At 40.5% G+C, this 25598-nt stretch overlaps 1 protein-coding gene across 2 annotated transcripts in view; it reads left to right on the forward strand.

The window, feature by feature from the left end:
* LOC102931741 (nebulin related anchoring protein) overlaps window positions 1–25598 on the forward strand; it is a 58739-nt gene that overhangs the window by 24156 nt on the left and 8985 nt on the right. Inside the window, exons 17-34 of one of the 2 annotated variants that reach the window (XM_007056334.3) lie at window positions 1191–1298; window positions 2258–2359; window positions 2887–3084; window positions 3303–3407; window positions 5778–5876; window positions 8999–9103; window positions 9606–9713; window positions 10831–11142; window positions 12350–12454; window positions 15815–15913; window positions 17741–17845; window positions 18375–18482; window positions 19386–19499; window positions 21068–21265; window positions 21931–22035; window positions 23097–23195; window positions 23959–24063; window positions 24426–24533. In XM_007056334.3, coding sequence (XP_007056396.2) covers window positions 1191–1298; window positions 2258–2359; window positions 2887–3084; window positions 3303–3407; window positions 5778–5876; window positions 8999–9103; window positions 9606–9713; window positions 10831–11142; window positions 12350–12454; window positions 15815–15913; window positions 17741–17845; window positions 18375–18482; window positions 19386–19499; window positions 21068–21265; window positions 21931–22035; window positions 23097–23195; window positions 23959–24063; window positions 24426–24533 — 2283 coding nt within the window. The remainder of the gene's footprint in view (window positions 1–1190; window positions 1299–2257; window positions 2360–2886; window positions 3085–3302; window positions 3408–5777; window positions 5877–8998; window positions 9104–9605; window positions 9714–10830; window positions 11143–12349; window positions 12455–15814; window positions 15914–17740; window positions 17846–18374; window positions 18483–19385; window positions 19500–21067; window positions 21266–21930; window positions 22036–23096; window positions 23196–23958; window positions 24064–24425; window positions 24534–25598) is intronic. The other variant, XM_043551903.1, reaches the window with a different exon arrangement.

Raw genomic sequence — 25598 nt, forward strand, 5'->3', positions numbered from 1 at the left:
ATTGGTGCTCATTGGATGTATTACTCTTCTGGCAGGGCTAGTGCAAAGACCAAAGATTTAGGTCTTGATCCAAAGCCCACTGAAGTCGGGGAAAGGCTCTCGTTGACGGCAACGGGCTTTGGATCAAGTGCCACTATTGCCGACTCTCATGATTTATCGCAGGGGTAGGCAACCTATGGCACGCATGCCAAAGGCGAGCTGATTTTCAGTGGCACTCACACTGCCCGGGTCCTGGCCACCGGTCCGGGGGGCTCTGCATTTTAATTTAATTTTAAATGAAGCTTCTTAAACATTTTAAAAACCTTATTTACTTTACATACAACAATAGTTTAGTTATATATTATGGACTTATAGAAAGAGACCTTCTAAAAATGTTAAAATGTATTACTGGCACGTGAAACCTTAAATTAGAGTGAATAAATGAAGACTCGGCACACCACTTCTGAAAGGTTGCCGACCCCTGATTTATCACAATATTTGGTGCTCTACTTTAAAGCCGCAACTCTTAGAATCAGACAGAAGACAGTTACCCCCCACCCTGCACATTTATTATTTGCTACAAATCTCATTCCTTTTAAGCCAATCTCGTGGTTTTTTCAGTGTTTGGGGCTGGCAATACTGCAAATCCTTAATGGGGATTTCGCACTCCATTGTGCTTCCTCCAGTTCAAGGTGGAGGTGTATTGGTGGAGAAATGTGGGAAGATGCACAGTGCCTGTGACGTACAGTTATTATCTCTATTGTTGTGATGGTCATGCCCAGAGGCCCCAATCAGAATTAGCCCCATTGTGGTAGGTGGTGTACAAACACAGAGGTAAAGATGGTCTCTGTTCCAAAGAATTTCGGGTGGGATTTTCGAAAGCAGCTGAGTGAATTGGGCACCTAACTTCCATTGGCTTTCAATCGAAGTTGAGCCCCTGGCTCTTTTAGGCACTTCAAAAATCCCGCCCTTACAATCTAAGAATTCCTGCCACCTGCTCTGTGCATAATTGGGGACCACAAGCTCCCAGATGTTAAATCTGGCCTCTTCCAGAAGCAATTATTTAACATAAAATAATAATAAATGAATATATTATATTTCAAAGAGTATATTATACTTTTGTTTTGTTCCTCATGATTTTTCATGGTTGCTTTAGCTGTTTAGGCAGGTATATTGATGTTAGTGACATGCTGTTGTATTTCCATTCTCAGATTAAGTACAAAGAAGGTTGGGAGAAGACCAAGGGTCGGGGCTTTGAAATGAATCTGGATTCCATGTCTTTACTTGCTGCCAAAGCCTCAAGGGATCTTGCCAGCGATGTAGGTTATATTTAATTAACTAGGAATTATTCCTAACAGAAGTCAGCTATAGCATAGGGAAATAAATATGTTGCTTCATCTGTTTTAAGCCCTGAATTTTACTGTTATGCATTCATCTTTCTCGATGGTTGATGAACTCTAGGAAAATTTGTTCAGAATAATTTCTATAGGCAACCAGCCCCACTCTCCGAAAAATGCTTATTTTTTTATGTATATAAAGAAATAAAATTAGAAAAAGAGCAGTAGCTCCATGTCCATGTTGTATAATTCAGCATTTGAATTAATTAGACCAACCCAAACCTCACCACCTCCAATGCAAGTACAAGGCATTCTTCTTTGATTTACCTTCTTTAACATAAACACATAGCAGCATGTACATTTAAAAAGAATCCTAAAAACAAAACCCTACCAAAACAAACCACTACACTGCATGCATCATTCTCTCCCCTGTGGAGATGTTGAGGGAGAGAATGAATCACACATGACAGATGTTAGTCAAGTTGCTTAATGAGATACTGGAAGGCACTCAGATATTACACTGCTGAGGGCAATATAACAACCTGCAGAATAGAATAGAAACTGTTTATGTTAAAACGAGTCAAACCCCGAAGACTTTGTTCAGTTTTTGCTTAAAACCCCATTACATATTTGCCTCAATAAGAACATCAGAGTTCAGTCCAACACATTTTTCTTAAAAACAAAAGAATGATTTAGCTGTTTCAAAGGTTTTATATCTAGAAAAATATCCATGCGAGGAAAGGTTGAGCTCTTCTAATAGGTTAAAGAAGACACAACTAAGGCTAACCTGATTGCCCTTCAGAATTCATAAGCACATCTGAGAGCTCTGAATTGGCAACCAGGCCCTGCACTCAAATGGCCAATCCCTAAACATATTGCATATCTTTGTGGCAATTGGAAAATGACCTGTTATTTACAGTAAATTGTTTTCCTCTTCAAAGATTAAATACAAAGAAGAATATGAAAAGACAAAAGGCAAAGCAATTGGAAACAAAGATTCAAGACTTCTGCACTCTCTGCAAGTGGCCAAGATGGGTAGTGAGGTAAATGATTGATTTCTCTTACTTAAAAGATGTTTTTTATCATTATACTATTTTGCTAGTTTAGGGTAGGAGATCTTGAACACTGCATTGTTGGTATTGACCTTATTTTCGGAAGAGGAAAGCACATTGAACCCTGTCTTAAAAAACCAAACTAAACAAAAACAAACAAACAAAACCCATAGACTTTGCAAAGAGATGCAAGATAAAAGAACAGAGTGAAGTGAGCTGGACTGTGTTATGGATCCATAAGAGGAATTGCCAGTGGAACCTGTAAATCCATGCTCCCATTTTGGGGCTACAATGTGGCCCCTTTTGAAACCTCAGTCCTACAATTCTTTGCCTAATATGCAGCAGGGTAGGCAAGTTTATTTCACTCTATTGCAAATGATGATGGAGACTAAGTATAGGTTTTGTGGACAAATAATGCCTGATTCTACAGTGATATCAAATAAAGTACTTATAAGCCATTGCTCTCTTTCTTGTTTCTCTTAAAGTAATGGTGAATGCATTGTTCCTTTATATCCTAGATTGCTTATAAAAAAGGTTTTGAGGAGAGTAAGAGACATTTCCATTTGCCCATGGACATGGTAAACCTGAAGCACGCCAAGAAAGCCCAGGCTTTGGCTAGTGACCTTGAATATAGGAAGAAACTTCATGAGTACACAGTGGTTCCAGAAGACATGAAGACAAAGTGGGCCAAGAAGGCCTATGGACTTCAGAGTGAGGTAAGGCCAGACAAACCCATTTTAAATGTTACTGCAGGTTGAGGGCTGAAGAGTTATCAGGATATATTAGATGATCAAAATGACTTAATAATATTCCTTAGCACTTTTATATCTGTTTTCATCTTCAAAATGTCTCTTCACGAATGCAGAACTGGAAAGTGTGCATACTTTACTGTCAGACTTGCGTCTCAGTCTAAAACATTTTTTTTCCTCTGTAGCTGCAGTACAGGGCAGATCTGACATGGATGAAAGGAGTTGGATGGATGACAGAAGGGAGTGTTAATATAGAACAAGCCAAAAAAGCAGGAAATCTTGTTAGCGAGGTGAGCTGCACTTTCTGGATGTTTTTCTGACTGGAAGGTTGAAGCCTGGTTGACCAGGAGTATAGATGCTGTATGTGGAATGGATTGGGAGAATCAAGCATATTGGAAATTTGAGATATGTCTGAGCTGATGGGGATGGTGCATGTGTGTGGCAAGGCGGTTTGGGAAATTTTGGGTTGCGGTTTGGGAAATATTTGCCCATCATGCAACTATACTCTTCTTCCCTGGAACTCAGTATTTCCATTGCAGGGCTCTCACACAGATCTCTGTGTAATCATAATTGTTCCCTCCTACCCTTCTCCATCTGCCTTCACCTTTAGCACTGGGAAAGAATGGGATTTGCTGTTTTCTTTTGTTTAGGCCATTTTCCAAATCTTAGTAAAGCAAGGAGCTAAAACAGGGCACACAAACTTTTAAGTGATAAAAATAAAAAACTAGATGTTTCACATCCTCGCTCTATGGCCAGTCAGGGCTGAACTTGCTCTGAGTCTTTGGTGGCAGCACTAGCTTGCAGCGCTCTTCATTTCTTTTCCTTGGTTCATTCCTGGCCTACCACTGCCATTAACCTCATGGGAATACACTTTCTCAACCTTCTAGCTCCAGTCTAGTTGTAGCGTTGGTGACAGGAAAGCAGGAGGATAGAAAGAAGAAACAATTAGGAGAAGTTTGACTTAAAGGAAAAGGAAGGGAAAAAAGCCTGTTAGAGTTACTGGAAATCACATACTCTGATACCTTGGGCCTTTGACATCCAACTCTTTACTCCCAAAAATGAAAAATACGTATCGGAAACAAAAGAAGAAGCAACAGCGCTCAGATCCAATATCTTGCTAGAGATGGACTGACATCTACTGCTGCGGCTTGCAATAGTAATGACCGCTGCCACAAATATTTAATTTGTGTTGATCTGCCTGATACTAACCTCCTAAGATGAAAAGTGTATATTATTTTAAATATTTCGATTTCCAGCCAGAAGCTGGCATTTTGTCATTTACTTGCAGAATGTCATTATGTTATGTTGCACACAATTGTGACAAAAACACACTGTTCTTAATCTGCCTCCATCCCCTCTAAATTTTAAATACAAAGTAATGAGGACCTCTTTGAAGTGGAGTATGCTTTTTTAACTTCTGTTTTGCGTGCAGCTGGGAAAGTCCCAGTGTGAACTGATCTGTTCACCTATCAGTTCAAACAGTGGTTTTCACTGTCGAATTGTGATGTAATAGAAACACTGTCACATATACCCCTGCAACAAGGAATGGTTGGTTTGATTGCTGAATTGTTAGATTAATAAAGAGTCAATTAAAGTACATAAGAAGAGTTTGCCTGGTCTCCCCATCATACGCTATCTTGAAATAGTTATGATGTGTTTTCTTATACTGTCTCAAAAGCAGACAGAAATTTGTTGTTTGCTCTGAAAGGAACACCAGGCTCGATTATTGAGATGAATTCAGAATAGGCCCACTGAGGTCAGTAGGACTCTTTCTTATGGCTTCAGTGGACCTTGGATCAGGCCATTAAGGAATATTATGGTGTATTGATCAGAAGGACAGTCTTATTCATGCAAGGTGAAACGCTGGTTCCTTGCACAAAGCCTCTGCAACAGGGCTAACTGTCGGATACTAATGCACTGGGCTGGGCGGAATGGAATGCTCCTTCTGACACCCAAACCTGGAGCCTGGGTGTGGGGCACCTACAGCTGCCACTAAAGACAAACCTCTGTAGTAGCATCCAGTTGATATTGGAGAAAAATGCCAGGGTAATATTTTGAATTGTCACAATGATATATAGGGAAAAGTTTGTATCAAGAGGGCTAAAATATGACCTTTGTGCTTTGAGGTCTTTGTCAAATAGTACAGCAGCATTAAGCTCTTCCATAATCTAACAAACTACACAAGGAACAACAGAAACTTGTGTTTGAAAAGGTTTATATCGTAAAATGTGGTTGTAACATGCATTGGGTGGCTCAGGAAATGGGTAATGGCATACAGAGCCTTTTAACTTCTCTGTTACTGGTTCAAATCCAGGACAGGTAGGGAAGGTTGGTCATTGTCAATGTGAAACAAGAAAGGGATCTAGGTCATACAGTCAGAATATCTGGCATTAATTAGTATGCATGTTTTCAGTCTCAGCAGAGAGAACACTGATTGGGCATGCATATGGCACTGCTCTCAGCACTAGCAGTGATCTCACCAGCTCCGGTTCAGAGAGGATAGAATGTGGAAGCTGACAGTACTGGTACCTGTGCTGTAAAAAGAAGATGTCAGTTTCCAGAGCTCTCAATCTTCCCCTTTTGAAAAGCACTGAATTCACTTGGGAAAATAAATGTGATAACAATTTCTGAATGCTTTTTTTTTTTTTTTTTTAAATCAGAAAAAATACAGACAGAAAGCCGATGCTCTAAAGTTCACCAGTGTGGCCGACAGTTCCCAGATCAAACATGCGAAGAAAAGCCAAGAACTGCAGAGTGATGTGAGTCCTCATTGATGCTTTATCATTAACTTGGTAATTCTTGGGGACAGATGGGAACCACTGAAAAAGAAATTGGCTTCAGTTCTGAATCTTGCCATGGCTTTAAATAACTTTGAGCTTTACTTCTTAAACCTTTTATTTTTTTTTAAACTTTCCCCTGCTTCACAGCTAGAAACCTTTAAACCTGATAGGGAACAGATATATGCAAAGTCTCAGACTTCAGATACTGTGGTGATAAGGGCCATATAGGCATCTGGATAGATGGATAGAGACTAAACCGAATCCTTTACAACTTCTGCATTTGGCATGGACCTCTGCTGTTTTTCTTTCCTCAGTGAGACTATTCTGCCTGTCTCACTCAAATCCTTAACTATACCTTGTGCACTTAGGACTGCATCTTTTTGAGCACAGATGCTTATGCTATTTTTAGGGAAATAAAGCTTTTTCTCAAGGCGGCTATTTTTTTTTTGCCACTCCCCTTTCCTTCCTTAGATGTGAGAAATAGAGCAATGACCTTGCCAGCTGGTATCCGTGAACTCCTGGCATGGTGAAGGCACAGCTGGACCACAACCAGTTTTTAATTTTTCAAAACAAGGGACACCTGTTGTTAAATGTACTGATCACCTAATTTAGTGAGAGTGGTAACTGCTGAGAATGAGATATGTTACATGTTGTGGCTTCAACTGAGGACACTGGCAGCTGTCCAAGTATTACGTGAGCAACACTTCATCCTAGGTTGGTTGGTCTTTCCTAGACAGCTGCCTTCTTTCCTTTTTTGTTCATCTGTGTTATTAATATGTAACCCTTCTGCCAGTGGAGCCAGCAGCAACCAGGGGGTTCAATATCTAGGGGGTTCCTTTTCAACAATACAATACAGAACTGGCTCGAGCCCCCACCCAGTAACCTGGGAAAATTACACACCACCCCTGGTATGTAAGCACAGAGCCTGAGTGTTGAAAAGAAACCTTTAACGAAAGGCAGGCAGTCTCCCAACATTAATTAGGGAAAATTGCCACAAGCAGGATTCATAAGCATAAAACTGTGAGCAGGACATCCATCCCAGAGTGAGTGGGGCAGTGCCTTCCGCCTCATGTTCCTCAGTTCTGCAACCAAAAGTTCCTTTTCTGTGCCCCTCTCTGCTCCCTCACCAAACCCCACTCACAGCGGTTGTCCTTGGTCAGTAAGGACCCAGGGTTGAGAGGTGCATCTGTGAGAGTTCACCTCCCACCCAAGAAAGAAGGCACCTTGCTTGCTCTGCCATCTGAGCACTTGCTTTGGCTGGCCACCCCACCAGCCACGGTTCCTCTCTGCTGGCTACCTTGCCAGCCGGTCGTTCCACTCCCGCTTGCTGCTCCCACCGGCCGACTTTCAGTTACCTTCTGCTGGCATCTGCCTCTCTGCTGTGACCTCTGCAGGTCAGTCTCTTAGTGATTTTCAGCTTTTAGCATGCTGGGCAGAAATGCTGTCCCACCACAAGTGATTTCAGCTCTCATTTAAGCACTTAAAATAACAAAGGCTCCTAATGGAGCCTATTTAGCTCTATCTTTGAACGGTGGGGAGGAACAGGTTAAACCAGACCGGGGGATTCTTAGGAAGAGTCCACACTTACTGGCTGGGACACCAAACCCCCTCCCCCGCCTTACTTTTCACCCCCCCTGCTCTCAATACTAAAGTGATTTACAAAAGAACGTAAGAATGACCATACTGGGTCAGACCAAAGGTCCATCTAGCCCAGTATCCTGTCTTCCGACAGTGGCCAATGTTAAGTGCCCCAGAGGGAATGAACAGAACAGGTAATCATCAAGTGATCCATCCCCTGTCGCTTATTCTCAGCTTCTGGCAAACAGAAGTTAGGGACACTGTCCCAATACCAGCCAAAGTTGATCATTTTGAGCAACACAACTCTATCTGCTGGATATCTTGGCAGAGTAGGTGTGTTCATGTAAATACAGTTTGCTCCTGAAGTCTCTGCCCCTCCCAGTTAGCTGTCAGGGGAGAACTCATTCAGACCCTGCTTACAAATATTTGGCACTTTCATTTTTTCATCCATATAGCTCAAACCTCTTTAAAAAGTTGGTTTTCAAAGTGAATCAGAAAAGCACATAGCTCTCCTGACTCTCTTCTCTTTTGTCTTATCCACTAGATTATTCTGCCTCCCTGTAGCTATAAAGAATGTGTCTTGAGGCAAGTTTGGTAGCCCTAGGGTTAGGGTTCTGTGCCACTTTGTGGGAGATACAACTTCCCCCCCACCCCCAATCTCTGTGAGATGCAGAATGTTGAGCCTTTAAGCAAAATGTAGCTCTGAATGCAACAACCTTCTAGCCAATCTACAAGCAACTCAATGGACTCTGAAGCAGAGTGTCTCCTCCTGGAATGTACGCGCTGTTAGAAATGCACTGAGATGTAAAATGGAGGTGGTTGCTGCTTCAGACCATTAAAGATCCTTGGCACTTACATTTAAAGCAGGGATGTTAGTCCTGGCCAGATTATAATGTGATTCATTATATCCAGCTCACATAAATACTCCCTGCAGGTTTAGTTGCATTCTGTTTTCTTCTTCATTTCCTGCCCTAAAATGTAGCATTGCTGTGTGCTATTGAACAACTTAACTCATTCCATGGCAGAGGCAGCTTCATTTCCATGATAGATGAAGTAATTTCTTCTGTAAACTTTGTACAGAACATTAGTTTGTATCAGCTTTTATGTCTATAGAAATAAAGTACTTTGGGATGAATAGCATGTATAAATATATCATTATCCCTCCCTCTTTGGCTAAGGAAGACTAATGAGGCCCAGGGAATTGAGGAAAGGTAGTGTAGATCAGGGTAAAATGGAGAATCCCAATAAAAGGATGTTTATTGTTTTACCAAATGTATGTGTTTTGTATCACATCACTGACAATTAATAATAAATGAATTGGCTAACCTGGAATTGATTCATGCTTTATGGGAGAGCATCTCAATTCAGGTTTTGGAAAAAGGACCCTGACTTTAAAGACTAAATCATCAAGTAAATTTTCCTTTAAATATTTTTGCCTGTTTCTTTCCATAGACTCAATTGTCATTTGAAATTGAACATAACCTGATGCTACTGACATTGTTTGCTTTGTTTCCTATGGACAGGTTGCATACAAGTCGGGGAAAGAGCAGTTTCTTCATCATTACACCATCAGCAAAGACGAACCTCTCTTCATACAGGCCAGAGCAAATGCCGCAAATATTAGTGAGGTGCTGTATGGTTGGGGCTGGGCACCACCCCTTTAACTTATCAAATGGTATTTACTGCTGCTGAAGTAATTGCTCTATAGTTAATAGAAGGACATTTCCCATAAGCTGATCTGAATATTTAAATTGAAAAACTTCAGAACCAAATTATTTGCTTTTGCTTGAATACCTGGCCAATCCCAGTGCTGCTCTGAAGGCTCCGATCCTTCAAAGCCTTTAAAACATTCTCAACTAATTCATGTGAGTAGTCACACTAGTTTTAGTGGCACATGAATAGTTCCTTTCAAATCAATGGGGCAATTTGTGGAGGAAGTATTCCTCAGTGTGAGTAAAGGTATCCGAATCAGGCCCTTAAACTTTAAGTTCTATGGGACAGGGGCCATCTCTGACTATGTGCACCTACCGTAATGGAGCTCCAATCTTACATGGATCTCTGTGTGCTACTGTAATGCAAATTATTTGTGTTATTCATAATAAAGTAGTGTTGTTATTGATATCTCCTTAGAAATTGTACAAGAGTAGCTGGGAGAAGCAGAAGGAAAAAGGATTTGAACTTCATCTTGATGCACTGTCTTTCTTGACAGCTAAGGCAAAGAGGGATCTGGCAAGTGATGTGAGTACAGATTCTAATTAGATGATATTCCATAATTAACCTGATGGTTTGTTGTAGAAAAATATAAACCTTCTCCACAAACCTGACCATGCAACCTCTTCCCCAGCCCCTTCTAGCCCTTAGGGTGAATGTTCAGAACCAGAAACTGAACAAAAATTTGCTAAGTGGCACTGCAGAATAATGCATCTAAGTCACTGGTCTGGCCAATAAGCCAGAAAATTTCTGGAAGAGAGGCTGGTTTTCAAAAAAATAAAATTATTTTGGCTGAATTCTTTATCTTTTAGATTGTGACATGTAATATTAGAAAAAAGCTTCCTCTTTTAGATAAGCCTAAAGCCAATCTGATTCCCTTTTGGAAAGAAGACACGTTGATTACTTGTACTGAAAGCTCACAAGCCTTAGAGACTAGGTCTTGCTCCATTTTCTTTCCTGTGTTACTGTGAAATCATAGGCATCTCAAAATGTAATTGCCGTTGGGAACCATCATTGAGCCAGTGTGTTTCTAGTGGGGTCCAGCAGGGATTGGTTCTTGGTCCTTTGCAATTTAATGTTTTTGTCAATGACCTGGAAGAAAATATATGGTTATCACTGATAAAGTTAGCATATGAAACAAAAATTGGGGCAGAGGTAAATAATGGAGGGGACAGGTCACTCATACAGAGCGATCTAAATGGGTAAGTGAGACGCTCCAACAATGTGTTTTAATACCACTAAATGTAAATGTATACAAATAGGAACAAAGAATGTAGGCCATATTTGCAGGATGGGTGACTCTACCCTGGGAAACTGGTAATTCTTAAGTCAAAACTGCATGCTTTTCTAAAAGATCTGCTGTAGGAATTATTTTGGGGAAGTTCTATGGTCCTTTATGGCCTTGGAATCTATGAATCTTTGAGGAGAGTTCAGTTTCCAAATGTGGATCTCACTACTGTAGTGTTTCTACCAGAGACGGAAAGGCAAATGCGTTTTGAGAGAACCTGAATAATGGCAAAAATGGAATGCCGTCTTTAGTTTAAGTGGCTAAGTTACCATTTGATAAGTGGCTAAGTTACCAGTTAATAAATGGCTACAGCTCAGCTGCATCTCTTTGTATCTATGATCCATTTTTTCTTCACAGATAAAGTATAAGGAAAGTTATGAGAAGACCAAGGGTAAATTGATTGGAGTGAAAGACGTGAAAGCAGACTCACAGATGGCGCATTCTCTCCACATGTCCAAGTTACAGAGTGATCTGGAGTATAAGAAGGCATCTGAGGACACAAAGTCTCAGTTTCATGTCTCCATGGATATGATAAACCTTGTCCATGCCAAAAGGGCCCAGAATTTGATCACAGACAGAGGATATAAGACAACCCTGCATTGTTTCACTGCTCTGCCTACTGACATGAAAGTGGAATGGGCCAAGAAGGCCTATGGTTTGCAAAGTGATGTAAGTTCACCATCTCATACATTGCATAACTGTTTTATTCAGCTCTTTCAGACTGTTAGGACTTAAATGAATTTCTATAGCTCATTAATTAAAATCTAGGTTTATACATTTAGGACCAGAAAAATATACCTTATATATTGACAAAATCCATTTAGCTCATAAGAACACTTGAACCAATGGAAATTTTTGTCATGGACAAATGTTTTTTTGGATCTGAAAATGGAGTTCTTAGAATCAGCATTTATTTGCCCGGTTCGGTATGTCAAGTCTTTGTGCTTGCATAGCATCTTTTAGACCTTAATGAACCCTCAGGACTCTCCCGTGAGGTTTATTATTCACCTTTTGCAAACAGGTAAATTGAGGTAGAAAGAGGCTAAGTAATTTGCCCAAGATGATGACAGCATCAATTACAGAACCCAAGAGTCCAGTCTCTTGCTTTAACCACTTGAGACACTGCCTCCTTTTATGGGAAGGTGATATGTGTTTGCTGTAAGATAGACTTGCCTCTTTAATGAGTGAGGCTGGGATTTTTCAAAGGCACCTAAGGGAATTAGGTGTCCAAATCTCCTCAATTTGGTGTGAATTGTGTGCCTAACTCCCTTAGGCTCATTTGAAAATTGCAGCACTGATGACTGGCTATTTTTTTGCTTGGGGGCGGGATGGTGAGGAGCCGGGGCTTGGTCTCTACTTGTAATTGGTGAGTAGAAAAATGTTACCAGTGTTAGGGAAAAAGTGTTCATTTAAACACCCTTCACTGTTCAAGGTCCTTGGACGATATCAGCTGAGACCATTTCCTGTCATTGTGACATTTTAAGTGTTACAAGAAATTCTCTGAAACAGATCTATACCCTCAGAATCCTCACTGTCTCTGCAGTGTCCTTTTAAACAAAGAATATCCAGGAAGATACTGCATATGATGAAACAAACCTACCTTTTGTATTCAGAGTAAGAATTGAAGACGACAGTGAGGGAACAGGCCAACCTTTTTAAAAGATTGCCTTGCAAAGCATGCAGCAGAACTGATAATAGATGGTTATACTGCCGCCTCTCTCGGTAATTTTTTGTTTTACCTGCAATTACGCAGACGTGGATAAAACAAAAGCACGCACTAATTTGGCTCAGTTGGTGTTCCTGATATGTCTGAATCCTCTAATGGCACTTTAAATGTATGAGCACCAACAATGGGGTATTTTTTTCCCTTTGTCAGAACCAATACAGAGCAGATTTGAACTGGATGAAAGGAGTTGGATGGATAGCTACTGGGTCATTAAATGTGGAGCAGGCTAAGAAGGCAGGAGAACTCATTAGCGAGGTGAGATTTCATGACAGCATGTAACAGAACTTGCTGCATAATGTGTGCAAAATGTCTGTATAAAATTAAAATAATTTCCACTCAAAGGGGAAAGAAAAAGGCATACCACATGAAAGCCCTCAAAACCGGGAATAGGACTGGTAATTAGAGGGAAACCAGATACCAAACACACACCAGTAGGAGTCCATCTAGCCTTTGCAAAAACAAAGCAGGTGACAAATGATATTATGAATAATAATGGCAGTCAAACAGTGCTCAATTGCTACCTACTAGCCTACCTTTTTAATGAAGCAAAACAGGAGAGATGATGAAAAGATGCACTTAATGCACCCAGAGCCTCCTTTTGAAGACGTTCTTTCTTGCTCTCTTTTTCGTATATATTCACATTGGACATGGACATCTATGTGGATCTCTCTCGATCCAGCTGTCTGTCTCTGTGGATTCTGATCCTTATTATCCTCGTGACTTCCACATTACCCACTCAAAAAGAATGCTCTTTAGATGAGCTCGAGACTCCTTTGTGCCTGTTTTTGCGGTCCTTCAAAGGAGGCACTGGCAGAATCAGTTCAGTAGTTTGCAGGTTTCTGATGGAGGGCCTGTTGACCAAATCTTTGTCAGTAGAAAACGGAAAGACTTACAACATGTTAGATAGCCATGGGTAAAACCAGTGGTGAGCTGAAGCCAGTTCGCACCGGTTCGCTGGAACTGGTTGTTAAATTTAGAAGCCCTTTTAGAACCGGTTGTCCGGACAACCAGTTCTAAAAGGGCTTCTAAATTTAACAACTGGCCAAAAGTGGCACCGTAGGCGCCGATTCCGGGATGCTCTGGGGCTGGAGCACCCACGGGGAAAATTTGGGGGGGTGCAGAGGACCCACTGGCAGCTCCCCGCCCCGCGCCTGGCCCCAGCTCACCTCACCTCCGCTCCGCCGCTGCCTCCTCCCCTGAACGCATCGCCCCGCTCTGCTTCTCCCTCCCCCCGGTTTCCCGCGAATCAGCTGTTCGCGCGGGAAGCCAGGGAGGGCTGAGAAGCAAGCGGCAGCTTTGCGCTCAGGCCCAGAGAGGCGGAGGCGGAGCGAAGGTAAGCTGGGGCCGGGGGCCATGAGGAGGGCCACCTGTGCCGCAGCAGGTAACCGGGGTGGGGGGTGCACGCAGGGGAACTGCTCCCCACCCCAGCTTGCCTCTGCCTCCCTGGGCCTGAGCGCGAAGCTGCCGCTTGCTTCTCAGCCCTCCCGGCTTCCCATGCGAACAGCTGATTTGCGGGAAGCCGGGGCGGGGGGAGGGAGAGGGGAGAGAAGCGGGGCGGGGCGGTGCATTCAGGGGAGGAGGCAGAGATGAGCAGGGGCCAGCTCCCAGGAAGCATCCGGCAGGCCCCTCTGGCTCCTGGGCATGGGGTGGGGAGCTGCTGAGCACCCACCAAATTTTCCCTGTGGGTGCTCTAGCCCTGGAGCACCCACGGAGTCAGTGCCTAAGGCACCACTTTTGATGTGATCAGTGGGGGGAGCGGCTGCTCCCCCTGCTCTCCCCCAGCTATGCTACCCCACACTTAGGGGCCAGAAGGACCTGCCGGATGCTTCTTGGGAGCTGCCCCAGGTAAGCACCACCGGGACTCCCCACCTTGCCCCCCGGCAGGTCTCTCTGGCTCTTAGGGGCAGGGTGGGCACCCACTTCGGTGGCCCACAAGACCCTCCTGCCCGGTTCTGGGGGCGTCAAGGAACGCGGGGGTTGGATGGGGCAGGAGTCCTGGGGGGCGGGGGTGGGCCACGAGGGAACCAGTTGTTAAGATTTTGGCAGCTCATCACTGGATAAAACCTAGAGGGGTCACCTGTCCACACATTGAGAATAAAGATGCACCAAATAATTTAGCTTTGCAGTTATCCTTTAGCATGTGTTGCATCCTAAGTGCTGGCATTATTGATATATTTCCATGTAATCGTCTGCAGTAAGAGAAAACAGACTTTTAAAAGACAGCTGACCACGTGTTCGGCCGGCTCCGCTAAAGCCAGTGGCACTCTGCCTGTTTATACAAGCTGGAAATCTGGCCCACAAACTTCTAAATGATGCAGATGTCACAAAAATCTGCATTTCATTGTCACTAACTGGACACCACCGTCAGTTGAGAGGCTAGTGTTTCAGTAGGATATGAAGGCTGAACCCCTTGAAGTGGTCCCGGTAGGTGTGGCCCACGCTGGCAGGAGAGTATAGCAAAGTTGCATTGCTACTTCCTATGTTGTGTCTGTCCTGTCTTCGAATACAGAACCTCAGACTCCAAGGCTGTTAGTCTGGCCCGTTTTATGAAGGCTAAATAATATTGTTTGTTTATTTAGAAGTCTGACTGCATCTGGCAAGATGGGATTAAAAAGCATCTCCAAGAGCAATATCTCTCAGCACTTAATTAAATGAATTTCTAGTCAATTATTCTGCAGATCTGTTTTCAGTTTTGGGACAAATTCTGAGACGTCCAAAACCACCTTCATCTCCATTTAAAGTCTGTACGTCTTAGAGGTCGTTCATCACTTAAGGATTTGGCCCTGGAGCCCAAAAATTGTGTTACGGGATGTAGCAGGGATAGGGATTTAGACTCGGACATTGAAATCTGAGCAGTTTCTAAAAGAGCCACAAATGCCCCGCTCACGCAGCCGGACTCTATGTGGAGTGGAGATAAGAATGAAGCTGGAAGTAGCACAGCCTAGTGCAGGAAGAGTGGCTGCTGATTTGACTGCTACACATGTGTGGCCTTTAAGGACTGGGCCATACGGACAAAGTGTAAGCTTGACAATATGCAGCCTTCATTTTAATTATTTATATTTCAAGACCTCTCAGAAGATACTATGGGCCCTTTCAAATAAGCGGAATTAATCTCAGCACCTGTAAAATATGCAGCAATAATTAAACCCAGTATTAGTGATTTTAGTTCAATTTGCCATGCTTAGGTGTTAGCAGGAAATATAAAACTTCCAACAATAAGTGTAATCACTGCCATTTTTAGCGCAGTTTGAGTGGGTACCATTTCTTGCTTAAAGAAACTATAAATAAAAAATGTAATCAACTGTACTGTGTTTGAAGCCATTTAAAAAATGCTTTCTTACGTGGGTCCCAGAGTATTCTAGTAGGCATAATCTGATTTTGAAATGTTTCCTTTATATTTAGGTAGAAATACTTTAATATTAATCGGCAAATGGCTATTGTTAAATTGAAACAAATATTAATCGGAAAGTACCTAGGACATAAAGACGAGGAAAGAGGAATAATAATTATGTTCACAAATTCACTCTAATCTCAAGCAACCTATGATTTTTCCCTTTCAAATAGCATGAAAGAGCAGCACAAAATTCACAGCTTTGATCTTTTTCTGCTCAACAGAAGAAGTACCGTCAGCATCCATGTGCTTTGAAGTTTACCAGTATTAAAGACACTCCTGAGATGATCCAGGCTAGAATTAGTTATAACCAGGCTGTGGATGTAAGTTATAATGTATATGCATTAAGATTATAAGAGTGGTATCCTCTTTGAACGACCTGACTGAAGAACTGGTTTTCTCTTTCTCTCTCTAAGATTATTCTTGGGAACCACGAAGCTTCTATGTTCTAGTGAGGTGCACCTTACAAAGGGCATGATTTTTACTTAGTATGGAAGTCTTCTACGCACAGAGCTCCCATTGAAGTGAATGGGACTTCCACACACAGAAGGCTTTCTATACAAAAATATTTTGCAGGAATATGATTTGGGAGTGGGACTGACCTGCCTTCCTTATTTAGAAATTTTTGACCTTTTGAGGTCTAGCAAAGAAAAAAAAAAACATTTCCGTGGTTACTATTTTCAAACCCAAATGTTTTAAATTTTAGTTTCTGTTGAGACTTTAGAAACGGAATGTGAAGTGACGTGACAAGACTGAAAAAATAAATTAATAATTTTAAGCTGTCATCCTGCTGAGAGAGAAATCCAGGAGGACGAACCTAAAAGGGAAGAATAGAAGCTATTTTGCCTTTATTTTTAATAGCAGGACTATTTGAAACTGTTGTAGACTTAACTGAGATAATGTGGAAGTGAATGGTAAAGTCACCCAACAAAGACAAGTTTCAGCCAAGAGAGAATGTTTTATTGAGGAGAAAAAACACTTGTGAAAATAGATATTTTTAAAATCAAGAAAAAGATGACAGAGCTTAGTGTAACGCAAATGCTAATGTGATATTCCAGTACCTTTTGCCTTTGGTAGACTTAATAAGATTCAAAGTCCTTAATACTAAAGCAGAGTAAATATGAGTTAGCACTTGGCATCAGCCCAATGTTACAGTTACTCCATGTTTGGAGCTGTCACTGGCTTTCCACTCGGGAGCATCTACAGAACTGGGCCCCTCTATACCAGTGAACAGGAGCAGAGTAGAGTATTTGAGAAGCATAGGGGTGCAGTCTAATGGGTCTCAAGCTGTGGACACCCTAAACACTAGAACAGACAGAACAGTCTATAGGGAAGGCAAACAGATTGAAAGAGAAGATGATCCATGAGAGGATCTTGCATTTACGAAATGGTCAAAAGCAGTCAAAATGTTGGACAACTGTACTAGTCCTCCCAGTAGCTACATTGTAAATCTAAATGCAAGGGGCAACTGAGAGGTAAAGTGAAAAAATCTTTCAGAAGATGTATCTGCACACAAAAGGTTTAGATATACTAAAACACGTATTGTATGCCAAGTATCAGTTAGTTATTTAGAATATGTGTATTGGTAGCACATGTAGTAACAACTGCAGTGTTATCCTATGGGATTGACTACCCAAACTTTCAATAGTCCGTAATTGTCCCATTTTACTCTATAAAAGAGGGGATGGTAAGATGACTGTCTCCATGTGTATTTACTCAGGGTTGACAGTCGTTTTAAAAAGGTGTGCCAATGGATCCACAACTCCCAGTGTTTTCAGTGGGAATTGTAGGTGGCTCAACCCCTCATAGTTGCAAGTCCTTAATGAATAGCCTGTTAATAATTAGCTATCTCTTTAGTCACATATGAAATTGATAACAGTTTTTTTAATATTCAGAAATCTAGGGTCTTACACTGGTTTTATACCCATGTGACTTCAGTTGAGTTACTCCCAGTTTACCCTGCTTGAGAGAAGTATCAGGCCCCAACTCTTTTCAAGACCTCTCGATTAATACAATTGCCTGTATTTATTAGTACTGATGTTGCTTTTCTGTATTCTTTGCTTTTCATAAATTCAGGCCTTATCATTTTTATCTGAACCTGTGATCAGATGTGTAGTGAGTGTTCTATTTGAAATTCTTCTGCATTTCAGAGGCTGTACAAGGAGCACGGAGAGAGCGTAAAGCATCATTATACACAAACAGCAGATCTTCCTGAAATCCTTCAGGCTAAATTAAATGCTTTGAATATCAGTGAGGTGAGGATATCAGAATCTGGCCTTTAATGTTTCAGAAGAAAAGTGAAAAACACCCCTAGAGTATCTTGCCAATTTTACAGTACTCTGCTATGTACTTCCTGTCTCTCATATATGATCATTCTATGGCCCGATTATCCTCTTGGTAAAATAAGAAATCAAATGTGATTGGATATTTTTATAAAATACATGCTCTAGGAATTACTTTGGGGAAATTCTCTGGCCTTTATTATACATGAGATCAGACTAAATGATCACAATAGTCTTTTCTGGCCTTGGAATCTATAAATCTATAAGTCAGACCACTAGACAGATTAGAAATGAACAACCGAGAAAGTGAATTACAGCCCCATTACTGAGATTTGTGTTCTGTTGTACATCTGTCTTGTATTGATAGCTTTATTTATACCAGCCCCATCTGTCTGAATAAAATGAAGCAAACACAATGATGCTTCTATTATAACAACAAAGGTGCAACGTCAACCTGCTGTGTAGTAAATGAATTTAAATGCTGTTCAATATTTCCAAACAGACTCACTACAAAGAATCCTGGAGCAAGATAAGAGATGGTGGATATAAACTGAAATTGGATGCCATTCCCTTCCAGGCAGCAAAGACTTCAAGTGAAATCATGAGTGATGTAAGTGAAATTACTGCTAATTTTGTCCAATATAAAATACCAGCTACTCCAGACTGTTTCTGTAGTGGTGTGTCAGTGTTCATGGAAACAGTATTTCCATCCTACATGCTGAGAGGGATCTGCCCCATGCTCCACTCAACTCTTGGCCTCCCTTCTGAGACTAAGACCCAATGAGGTGTCATTGGTGACTGAGGGCTTTCAAATATGGAATTGTACTGAGATGACCAACTCATTTCAGATACACACTGAACAGCCATAAGGGTTGTTAACCGCTTTCAGTCATTACCAACCTAAACTACATCTGAAGCAGAAATCTACAGGTAAGAAAGAGATTTCAGAACCAAACTTTAATTTCTTAAAACACATAGTCCTCTGAAATGGATTTTTTACTGAAAAAATAGGTATAGCAGGCTTTATGTATATAAAAGACTATGCCAACATAGTCATATACAGAGAAATGCATTCGGAAAGAATGTCATATCCATCATATGATAGCATGTGGTGGGACCCATGTTGCTTTCTAAATATCTGCATTTGTATATTCTTCTAAATAAGTCAAGCTACTGAAAGATGTGTACTGACGAGGCTCCCTCAGCATTCACTTCAGATTTATTCAGGATTCATATCTTAACACTTGGCAAAACATAACACGTCTTAGCAGGTGTAACTAGAATTTATAGTCCAAAGATTTACAACTGCTTCGTCAGAGAATTCTTTACATCGTCTCTGACTTGTGTCGAAAAGAGGAATAGACTTCTTGACTGCTTCAGCAGTTCTTGTTCATTCAGTTCATTTGTTCAATTACTGTTTGAAAAAAAAAAAAGCAAGGCTCAATTCTGGTCAAAAACTCACCTCTTTTGTTACTGGGCCCTTATCAAACTTCTGTTATTTTTTCCACTTCAGTACAAATATAAGGAGGCATTTGAGAAAATGAAAGGACAGATGGTTGGCTCACAGGGCTTGGAAGATGATCTTAACATTGCTCACTCAGTGCATGCAGCTTTGCTACAAAGTGATGTAAGTACAAGGATCTGGGAATGAATATGTAGAAACACTTTTCTACTGACCATGGAAAACAGACTTAGCTATGCATAGGTTCTTTAGCATATTACTCAAGTCTTCCTTTACACTGGCTAAATACTTTATGTTAATTGCATGATTATTCTTTTACATTAAACACATTATTATTAATCTGAGTGTAAAATAGCCCTACACTGTATTCTCTGTACAGGCCTCTTATGCCATGCAACTGTTTCCAGATATACAGTATGTTATTCTATGTATATATATCACCAAGGGACAATTAGAAATGGTTAAGAAGAATTACCAGCTTTCATGTAAGGATTTAAACTATATAATTTGGAGATCTAACTTTTACATTGAGTATTTTTTACTCACTGTACTCTATTGAGCCTATATGTTGAATGAACATATGGAATTTCAGGTTGCTTCTTTTGTCCTACATTCAGTATATTGTCCTGGTCTTGAAAGGTGCTGAGCACCACAACTCTCATTGACTTCTTATGGGAATTGTGGCTAACCAGTGCCACTCAGGATCAGACTCTACGGCCCTGATCCAGCAAAGTGCTTAAGCACTTGTATGAGTTTAAGCACATGAGTATTCTTATTGAAGTCAATACGGCTAGTCACATGCTTAATAGTTTTATTCATTCGGGGCACTCAAGGCAACTAGCACTTATTGAAGTAGATAGGAATGTTTCCATGAACTTCAACGACTGTTGGATTGGGTTTGTACTGGAATGCTTTGTTGTATCAAGGTGAGAACATCATATTTTTTGTTGTAAGCCCAACAATGGATATTAGTTCTCGTGATCTGAAAACCTAAAAAGGTCAGCTTGGAGCAGATTTTAATAAAATAATAATTATTGTATAAAGAACCATCTGCACCACCCATCAAGTTTATTAAATCATTTTGATTAGCATCAAAAACTCTGAATGTTTATCTGAACCTCCTGAGTCAGCATAAGTCATCTAGAAATTTCGTGAGAATAAGATTTCTCTGAATTTTTCTACTATTTCATCATCTTTTTCTGGGCAGAACTAAGTGGTGCAAAGACTCCTGTGAAAATATTTTTAAAAATGTCTCAGAGGTTACCCAAGTATGTTAGAACTTTAAAATTATTTTGCGTGAAGGTCTGGGCTGATTCTGGTTTTCTCTAAAAGGTTCAGATATTGCTCTATAGGTTTATTATCATGAAATATCTTGAAGGTTTTGTTAGTGCTTTGTAAAAATTAATTAGTTTTTAAAAATCAACTGTGAGATTTGCAATTTTACCAATAACTTATTTCTTTAGCTTTAATTATATTCAGCCTTAAAAAGACTCCAAATATAGATAACAGTGCAGTTATTTAAAACTAATGTTGATGATTACTCTTTTTTGGCCAAAAATTGACTGCCATATAATCTAATTTCACGTATACTTAAATTGGCCTGGGGAATTTATTAAAATAAGAGAATGATTTGTAAGGGAAATTGGAGGAATGTGGAGACTATCCCTTTAATCAGAGCTGGAATTTTAAGCCATACCTCAGTCTATAAAGTGATCCATTTATTTTTGTAACAGGTAAAATACAAAAAAGGTTTTGAGCATATGAAGACCCAGTTCCATCTGCCACTGGATATGGTAAACTTAGTGCATGCCCGGCAAGCCCAGGCATTGGTCAGCGATCAGGAATATAGAAAACTATTTCACCAGTACACCTCTGTGACGGATGATGTGAGATTGCAGTGTGCTAAGAACGCTTATAAACTCCAGAGTGAGGTAAATGAAAGTCATCCCAGTGCCATTATCCTATTGGGTCTGACACATGATAGTTATATTCCAGACCATTACATCCACAGATATATGTATATGCATATAGCAACTGTGGAGTAAACAGTGACTGTTCTCCCTTGATTACATTGATGAATGAGGCATGTATCAGTCTGGTACTTGGGCAGTAAAGGGTTACAGTAGAAGGAATTCTGCCATGAGTGAGATGGCATTTTAAAGGCCCTGTTGATTGTGTAAACTGTTGCCCTGTGGCCTTTGACCTGCTATGCATCTGAACGTCATTGGTGCCTATATTCAGAAGAAGGCTGCATGCAGTTTTAAAAAGTCTGTTTCATAAGAGACCTGTAAACTGTAGCCTCAGACTACATCTACGTGATCAGTGGAGTTCTAATAAGGACAAATTTGTAATCTTGAGCTACACAATTCTGTACAAATCCAGGGCCTAAGCCACCACAGGCAGTGTTGTGCCTCAGAAAGACACCTCTGTATGCCCCTATAGATCAGTTTTACACCTTTAAGATCATTTGAGCTGTCTCGTTATAACCTAGGCTTCTCACTCAGATAATCCGTAAAATGTTAGATTGTGTCTACCTGGGTGCTGAGGGGGCATCTTAAATACAAACTTGTAATTACTTTTCTTTGGTTTCCCATAGAATTTATACCGGTCTGACATGAACTTTATGAGAGGAGTTGGCTGTATTACTCCAGGGGCCCTAGAGATTGAAGGGAAGAAGAAAGCTTCTGAACTCATCAGTGAGGTAACAAAAGAGGGTTTTGATTTCTCCACTACAAACAAGAATTTGCCAGATGTATGTCTATTAAACTGGGTTGGCAAAGTGACTCATTGGATTAATGGTAGGCTCCCTTCCCCCTTTATTTGATCACATCATTAATGTCCTGATTTCAGATGGGTGAACCTGATGGAGTTCAAGGTTTTGCAGACCTCATTAACTATTTTCACAATCTTTTCCTCCTGTGTTCTGAACGCATGTGGTTGGTATTTTTAAGATACATTATTTTATATAAAAAAAAGTGTCTTTCCAGCTAAGAGGAAACCTGTGCCCTCTATTACACATAGTAACATTCCCCAAAAGCTAGGCTGGCACACTGGAGTGACCTGTACATTCAATTGTTCCCTGCCCCCACTCTGCTCCTTTTTCAGTTTCTCTGTGTTTTGCATTCTGCATACTCAGAATTCTGTTTTCCATCCTATTTTCCCATTTGATTTTTCCTTCTCCGCTCTCTCCTGGCTGTCCACCTTGCTAGTTTCTCCAAAGCAAAAGATGAATCCAGTGACCATGTTCAAATATGTTTGGAACTAGGCAAAATGAGTCTGCACACCTCTAGCCCTACTCCGATGAATAGATCAGGTGCTTTGATCTTTGTGATGAGCTCTGGTGTTTGTTCATAATTCTCACTTACCTCCTCAAAGTATGTGAAACCTCAACTTTCCCAAGGGCTTGAAAGTGGAAAGTTCAACTGCAGCAACTAGGGATTGAGCCTTTGGCAAGGAAACTCTGATTTCAATAGTCAGGAAGAGGTAAAATAATAAAATTTCTACATTAAGTTTGGCAGCACACTGATTTAAACCATACAGTATTCCCTATCCGTTCTTCATTGTCACTAATGAGACATGAATGCACCAGATTAATGGGAGCAATTGATAAACTGGCCTAATGGTTAATAGATGAACATTCTTTACAAAGCACCATTTTAAGCACAAGAAGTAAAACCAAAGCACTAGTATTAGGGAGACAGGTCCCTTATCTGACAAGACAATTTAGTGCTTCTGTTCATTTTTCTTTGTGTGTGAACTCAGAGTAAATATCGTCAGCAGCCACATTCCTTCAAGTACACGTCGGTGACAGACTCTCCTGGCCTCCTTCATGCAAAATTCAGCAACATGATTGCTAATGAGGTAGGCTCTAGTAACGTGGATCAGAAAATGTGCTTTTTAAAATGCAGTGAGCTGGGGAAGGAGGCGTGGGAGGGAGAGAACCTCATTCTGAGAAACATAATACATCAAAAGGAAAGAAGGCATCATTGATTTGTGCTTTGGCACAGTTAGATCCTATTTTATTATTTCCGGACAAACATTTAGTATCATTTTGTCAATGAGATCTCTCCTTTAAAACTTCATAGGTAGCCTCCATTTGAGATGAAGTCCTGTAATCAGGTTTTTCTACTTGAAAGCAAGCAAAATGCAAAGAAGGTAGATTCTAGTACATTTTTGACGAGGTTCATTTGCATAGTACTGAATAAGCAACATTAGAGCCCACCTAATGCTATCTGAGAACAAGAACCTCTTTCTCATTTTTGAAAAATTCACCATGACCTGGCAAACATGCCAATTTCAGGAAAAATCCAACCACCCCAAAGTTCACCCCTCAATGAGACCCTCTTACCTAATATCTGCTCATGGAATTTCTGATAGAACTAACAGTTCTGAAATATTTTCCTTGATATTTGGAACAATCCCTCCACTCAAAAAAACCAAAACCAAACCTAATTCTAAAACAACAACCCCCCCCCCCCCCCAACACACCTATATAGTTGCAGTAAGCTTTGGTATATTTCTTTTATACTTTTGTTCTAGCAAAATATGTAAGGCTGTGCGCTGTTATATTATTTAAACATTATAGAAAATGAGTGGCAATTATATTCTCGAATCTCTTTCCTAGCGCCTGTATAAAGCAGCTGGAGAAGACATTCTGCATCACTGCACACTAACCCTAGGTCTGCCTGAGTTTTCACGGGCAAGAATAAATGCAGCTAATCTCAGTGATGTAAGTGTTTGTTTTTGCCTTACACATATTTGGATTTACCTTGAGGAACAGTTCTGCACTGGCAGGGGTTTAGGACTAGATGACCTATTGGATCTATTCTATTTCTGTTTTCTCTGATTTGATTGCATGTACACTTGTGGCCATTAGCATGTACACAGATGTGAGTAAAATAAATCTACATAAAGAATAAGCTGCATGTGTTTGTTTGAGATAATAAGATCTTCTATAGATAATAAAAAATCCTTTGGTAGCGAGAAATTGACTCACTAACTGTACAACAAACGTAAGAGGGTTTCTTTGTTCGTTCTTTCATGCATTTAAAAATGAAACAGAGAAATCTACATGTGCCTTTCCCACTGTAGGCAAAGTACAGAGAGTCTTGGCATAATCTGTGTGCTCAAGGCTACAAGCTGACAATGGAAGCAATCCCTTTCCAGACTGCCAAGGCCTCCAGAGAAATTGCCAGTGATGTGAGTTGAATGATTCAACCTTCCATCTTGCCTAATTTCTGTTAACTTCATGTAAAACAATGTCTAAGGCAGATTTTACTGAATTAAAGCAACCCCATAACCATGTGAGACAAGTGTGAGACAGAATATATTACATATGAATGTGATTCTTTGTGTGATTTTTTTTTAAAGAGTCACAGCTAACCAGAAACCAAACCCAGTCAAAGATCTGGGAAACATCCAGTGATTTTAAGTATGGTGCAAGGTACGGAAATTCTTCCCCTCTCCAATCTATCTAGATCTTCAGCCCCAAACTTTCAAAGCATCCACTAATTATGGGTGTCTGCCTGTTTTTGGACACCCACCTTGGGCCTGACTTTCCGAAGTACAGAGCACTTACAACTCATACCGAAGTCACAAGAAGCTGTGATTTCAGATCCTCCAGAAATCAGGTCATAAACATCTCAAGTTGGGTGCTGAAAATTAGCGGACTCTTCTGCAAATATACGTCTCAGTAACTTCCCAGGCAAGGAATACGTATGTCCCTCTTTAGAATTTTCTCTGGTTTGGATTATCATTTTCAGAACACATTAGGACATGGTGCTATTTTATCATTAGGCAGTTTTAAGTCCTTTCGTTTCCCATGAGGGATTTTGTAAACAAATTATAAGAATCACCTATAATTAAAATGAAATATAAATATTTGATATTGCATAGCATTGAGCTGCATATTTTGTTATGTCTAGGGGAATAAAATCTGAATGCTTTAAACATGTGTATACATTTCACGAAGTAGCTATACTTAGCGATGATATAGTGCTTGTGGCTGCAGCCTCAGATCTGCAATTCCATAATAAAATTACGTCCACTTACAGCAGGTCTGAATTTGCCTCTTCATCTTCAAAGCACTTTATAAACATTAGCTACTGTAATTTAATCCCCTCAATTCCCCTGCATGGTAGATAAGTATTATTATTCCATTTAGACTACATTATAACCTTTTCAGGCCAGGCCTGGACCTTCTCTTTAAAAGTTCCCTGCACACTGTTGATGCTATATAAACAACAACAACAACAATAATCCTTG

The sequence above is a fragment of the Chelonia mydas genome, chromosome 7, assembly GCF_015237465.2.
Source record: "Chelonia mydas isolate rCheMyd1 chromosome 7, rCheMyd1.pri.v2, whole genome shotgun sequence".
NCBI classification, from domain to species: domain Eukaryota; kingdom Metazoa; phylum Chordata; order Testudines; family Cheloniidae; genus Chelonia; species Chelonia mydas.